Raw genomic sequence first — 5,090 nt, 5'->3', positions numbered from 1 at the left:
TTCAGTTCCCAGCAACCACATGGTGGCTCACAACCATCCATAATGAGATCTGATGCCCTCTTCTGGCCTGCAGGGATATATGCATAGCACTGATACATAAAATACAAATAAATTCAAAAAAGGTAGAAACACTTGACATCAACTTTGATATTTAACCCAATGTATCATATAAAACACCATTTCAATATGTAACCCATACGTTAATTGTTGAGGTAGTATTTTACTTTTTTGACACCCTCTATATACTTGTATTACTCATTTTGGGTTCGACATATTGCAGATAGTTCGGGGCCCATGTGGCTAGTGGCCACTGCACTGAGCAGCACAGGCCTTAATGTAGGGTGCAGTGACATCCTCGGAGATTCCCCCACCCACCCACCCAAAACCTTCTAGTTACATTCTAAAAGCATACCGTGATGATACAGGTAAGGAAACTTGGAGAAAAGTGGGACACGGGGACTATAGCAGAGATTTTGCCTACTAAGCTAACAGGAAAGCGAAGGGGAGGGCACTGGAGGTGGGAAAACCTGTGTTGGTGAGCAGATGGGAAGGGGCCATTTGGCGATGCCGGACTTGGTGGAGGGTCTGCAACCTGCTGCGGGGGCGACCTCTGACTACTGTTCTCTGTCTTGTCCAGCGGTGGTCTTCGGCCTGCCTGGCACGCGGGCCACCGAGGCCTGTTTGCAGGCCTGCCCTGCGGCCTGCACCTGCAGCAGCGTGGAGCGCGGCTGCTCGGTGCGCTGCGACCGCGCGGGCCTCCAGCGGGTGCCCACCGAGTTCCCGTGCGAGGCGGCCTCCATCGACCTGGACCGGAACGGCCTGCGCATCCTGGGCGAGCGGGCCTTCGGCACGCTGCCGTCCTTGCGCCGCCTGTCGCTGCGCCACAACAACCTGTCCTTCATCACGCCTGGCGCCTTCAAGGGTCTCCCGCGGCTGGCCGAGCTGCGCCTGGCGCACAACGGCGAGCTGCGCTACCTGCACGCGCGGACCTTCGCCGCGCTGGCTCGCCTGCGCCGCCTCGACCTGGCGGCCTGCCGCCTGTTCAGCGTGCCCGAGCGTCTGCTGGTCGAGCTGCCCGCCCTGCGCGACTTCGCGGCCTTCGACAACCTGTTCCGCCGCGTGCCCGGGGCGCTGCGAGGGCTGGCGAACCTGACGCATGCGCGCCTGGAGCGCAGCCGCATCGAGGCCGTGGCCTCCAGCTCCCTGCGGGGCCTGGGGCGCCTGCGCTCGCTCAGCCTGCAGGCCAACCGCGTGCGCGCGGTGCATGCCGGGGCCTTTAGCGACTGCGGTGCCCTGGAGCATCTGCTGCTCAACGACAACCTGCTGGCCGCGCTGCCTGCCGCTGCCTTCCTAGGCCTCCGCCGCCTGCGCACACTCAATCTGGGGGGCAACGAGCTGGGGCGTGTGGCACGTGCCTGGTTCTCCGACCTGGCCGAGCTCGAGCTGCTTTACCTGGACCGCAACAGCATCACTTTTGTGGAGGAAGGCGCCTTCCAGAACTTATCGGGCCTCCTGGCCCTGCATCTCAACGGCAACCGCCTCACCATGCTCTCCTGGGCCGCTTTCCAGCCTGGCTTCTTCCTGGGCCGCCTCTTCCTCTTCCGCAACCCCTGGCATTGTGACTGCCATCTGGAGTGGCTGCGCGATTGGATGGAGGGCTCCGGGCGTGTGGCTGATGTGGCATGTGCCTCCCCAGGTTCCGTGGCCGGCCTGGACCTCAGCCAGGTGGTCTTTGAGCGCTCCTCGGACGGCTTGTGCGTAGACCCTGAGGAGCTGAACTTGACCACATCTAGTCCAGGGCCCAGTCCGGAGCTGGTGGCCACCACCGTGAGCAGGTTCAGCAGCCTCCTCTCCAAGCTGCTGGCCCCGAGGGTCCCCGTGGAGGAAGTAGCCAACACCACCTGGGAGCTGGTCAACATCTCGCTGTATGACAGCCTTCCCTCTCGTGGAGTGGTGGTCTTGGGTTGCAAGGCCACGTTTCTCTTTGTCCCTTGCCTCTTGCTCACCCTGGCACAGTATGGAGTGTTCAGTCTCCAGAGGGACTGACTCTGTCACAGTGAAGTGACCCAGACCACTTGGGCCCAAAAGGGAAGGTTTGCTTGGCTGTGATTGAGAGGAGAGGGAACAGGATTAGGGGTGGTGATAAACGTTCTTGCTGAGGGTGGAAGAAACACTATCTCCAAAGATAGCCCTAGGCAGAGGAGCACTCTGGGAAATGCCACTGAAGTGGGTATGAATTCCTGCTCTTCTCACAGGGGCATCCATTGAAAAAGAGAAGAATGAACAAGGGCTCTTGGGTAGGTAGGTGAGGAATGGAAGTTCCTGGGACTCCTGCCCTCCACCTCCAGGCAACAATGTCCACAGGGCCTACATTAAGCGGGACTCGATTGGCTAAGTACCAGAACCATCTTAGTACTTAGTACATGTACATGCCATCTCTCTTGTCTCAGTAGTCCACTAAACCCAGTCCGTCTTTTCTATCATGATCCTCCTTTCTCCTCCTATGCCCAGGAGCTTGGGGACAACAAGGTTCAGGAAGGTAGACAGGACATTAGAGAAGGGGCATGGGAAAGGAGAGACTGAGATCCATGGCAGGTGGTGGTTGCTGAGGTCTGAGGTGTGTGTTAAGTGGAATTTAAAACAAAGATTCATTTCTCTTAGGCCACAGTTTATCCCTTAGTATAGGCAGTGCCAGGTGTTTGTGGACCACACTTATAAAATGCTAAAAGGTAAACCAGTTTCTCTAATGTAAGACTTTTCAGAGTCTTCCAATGCCATTGTAAGCTTCCAATGTACTGTGAACTCTCGAGGAAGCACAAAATCTTCTTTTAGCATTTCTTGTTGTGGGAAGAGTGTCCCTTCCCACAAATGCTTTGTTAGCAGGGTAGAGCATCTCCAGCTGGGATGCGTCCATTAGGTATGAAATTCTTACGAGCTGCTCGCATGGAGACTGACTAATGGTCCAGAGGGAAGGGGGACCTCAGATTTCTCAGGGTGCATGCCTGAGGGCAAAGGTCATCTACCAGCACCTACAGTAAGTGTGCAGGGGCTCTGAGTGTGGAGTGTATGAGGGTACAGAGGCCGAGTCCCACCCAGGGCCTCTGACACACTGGCTCTTCTCAGGGTGGGGGTGAAAAAGAGCAGAGGTTGATTGTCTTGTCAGCCTCGGAATCGGCAGCTCTCTGGGCCCTGGCCATGAGGGTGAGCTTTGCAGGTTGCCCTCTAAATGTTGGCCTGTGGGCTGGGGATTGTGGGTCAGTGGGAGAGTGCTTGCCTCATATGGGCGAGGACCTGGCTTCTCTACTCATCACTGAAGAAAACAAGACACTGGTCAGTGACCTTCCAATCTCAGTCTGGTCGGCAGTAGAACCATTCTGAACGGATGACAACAGGTGCGGGTTCCTGAAGGGCCATGAGGTGATCAGGTCAGCAAACGTGCCCACATGTGTCTGCTACACAGACGCTCCAGCTTGTCTCCACGCGGTGAGCAGCGACCGCTGTATCTGTGGAGGTCCTGGAAATGTACCGTCTTCATGTGCTGACTTCCTTCCTCTGTAGGGAGAGAGGCCAGATTTCAAAAAACCCACACAGATTAGGGCGTGCCAAGCTGTCAATGGCAACAGTATTTTTTCTTTTTTTTTTTTTTGGTTTTTCGAGACAGGGTTTCTCTGTGTAGCTTTGCGCCTTTCCTGGAACTCGCTTTGGAGACCAGGCTGGCCTCGAACTCACAGAGATTCGCCTGGCTCTGCCTCCCGAGTGCTGGGATTAAAGGCGTGCGCCACCACCGCCCGGCCTATTTTTTCTTTTTTAAAAAGGTGATTTTTTTATTGTTTGATAATTTCATACATGCTTTGTGTGTGTTTGTGTGTGACAGGGTCTCACTACATAGCTGGCCTTGAAGTCACGATCCTACTCAAACTCCTCAGTTGCTAGGATTACAGGCATGTGCTACCATGCCCACACACAGTATTTCTTAATAATACTAAGTAATAGTACTAAGTCAAAACTACTGCAGTGTTCAAATAGGCTTGCCTACTAGTGTTTGAAGGGCCTCGCCCTTCTCCCCATTCCCTCTGCCTTGCTGAAAACCCTTAGATTACATTCCTGAAGCTAGCCCCCAAGGTCTAGTCCCTTGTTTGGCCACTTCCTCCTCCTGAGGCTGACTACCAAGGTCCAGCAATCAGAAGCATTCTTTGGTTCACCTAATCAACATGCCTCATTAAAACTGAACATCTCGTCCTAACACAGGGTCCCCTGTCCTTACTTTTATAAACCACCATTTTCCTATGGGCCATGTCTGTCTGCTCTCTATGCAGAGGCAGTCCTTCATCCTCCAGGACAAACACCCCTGCCCCCTTTCCCTTGCCCCCTCCCCTTCCCCCTCATTCCCTCTCTCCTTTACCACCGCATCCTAGCACATTCTAACACCGATCTCTCCTTTTCCCCTCTTAAAAACGACACCTGCAAGGTCATTTGCTCCTGTTTTCTGCCTGAGTCAGAAAGCAGCCACTTTAACTTTTCTTCCCTGCTTAATAAAGGATCTCTCGGTGAAAACAGGTGTTTGGGTGTGGTTTGTGCCTAATCTGGGGGTCCGGGAGGAAGCCTCAGCTGTGTGGGGATCTCTCTCAGTGGCCATTAACTCAGTTGAATGGGCAATGAGCAGCATTTAAAACAACACATAGAGGCAGGAGAAACGGTTCATTGGTCAAGAGCACACACTGCTCTTGAGGATTGAAGTTCAGTTGCATGCATCAATGTTGGGCATCTCACAACCACCTACGACTCCAGCTCCAGGGATCGGACATCCTCCTCTGGCCTCCAGAGGCACGGCATTCACATACACACCACACACACACACACACACACACACACAGAGAGAGAGAGAGAGAGAGAGAGAGAGAGAGAGAGAGAGAGAGAGAGAGAGAGAGAGAGAGAGAATTAGAAATAAGAGAAATCTTGAAAAGCAAATACAAGGCTGAGGGGTTTGGGGATGTAGCTCAGTGACAGATGTGTGTAGCATGTACAAGGTGCTGTGTTACATCCTCAGCACAGCACCACACAAAAAGCCCCAAATCCAACATCAACAAAAA

The 5,090-nt window shown here is 54.0% G+C and overlaps 1 protein-coding gene across 1 annotated transcript; it reads left to right on the top strand.

Annotated features, from left to right (window-relative positions):
- The first annotated feature begins 564 nt into the window (after positions 1-564).
- Positions 565-4,548, top strand: Nyx (nyctalopin). Its single transcript, XM_076562953.1, has one exon. The coding sequence runs from the start codon at positions 565-567 to the stop codon at positions 2,044-2,046; it is 1,482 nt and encodes a 493-aa protein (XP_076419068.1). The 3' UTR covers positions 2,047-4,548.
- Positions 4,549-5,090: the final 542 nt, after the last annotated feature.

The sequence above is a fragment of the Peromyscus maniculatus genome, chromosome X, assembly GCF_049852395.1.
Source record: "Peromyscus maniculatus bairdii isolate BWxNUB_F1_BW_parent chromosome X, HU_Pman_BW_mat_3.1, whole genome shotgun sequence".
Classification (NCBI taxonomy): domain Eukaryota; kingdom Metazoa; phylum Chordata; class Mammalia; order Rodentia; family Cricetidae; genus Peromyscus; species Peromyscus maniculatus.
This window is presented reverse-complemented; position numbering and strand designations above follow the sequence as displayed.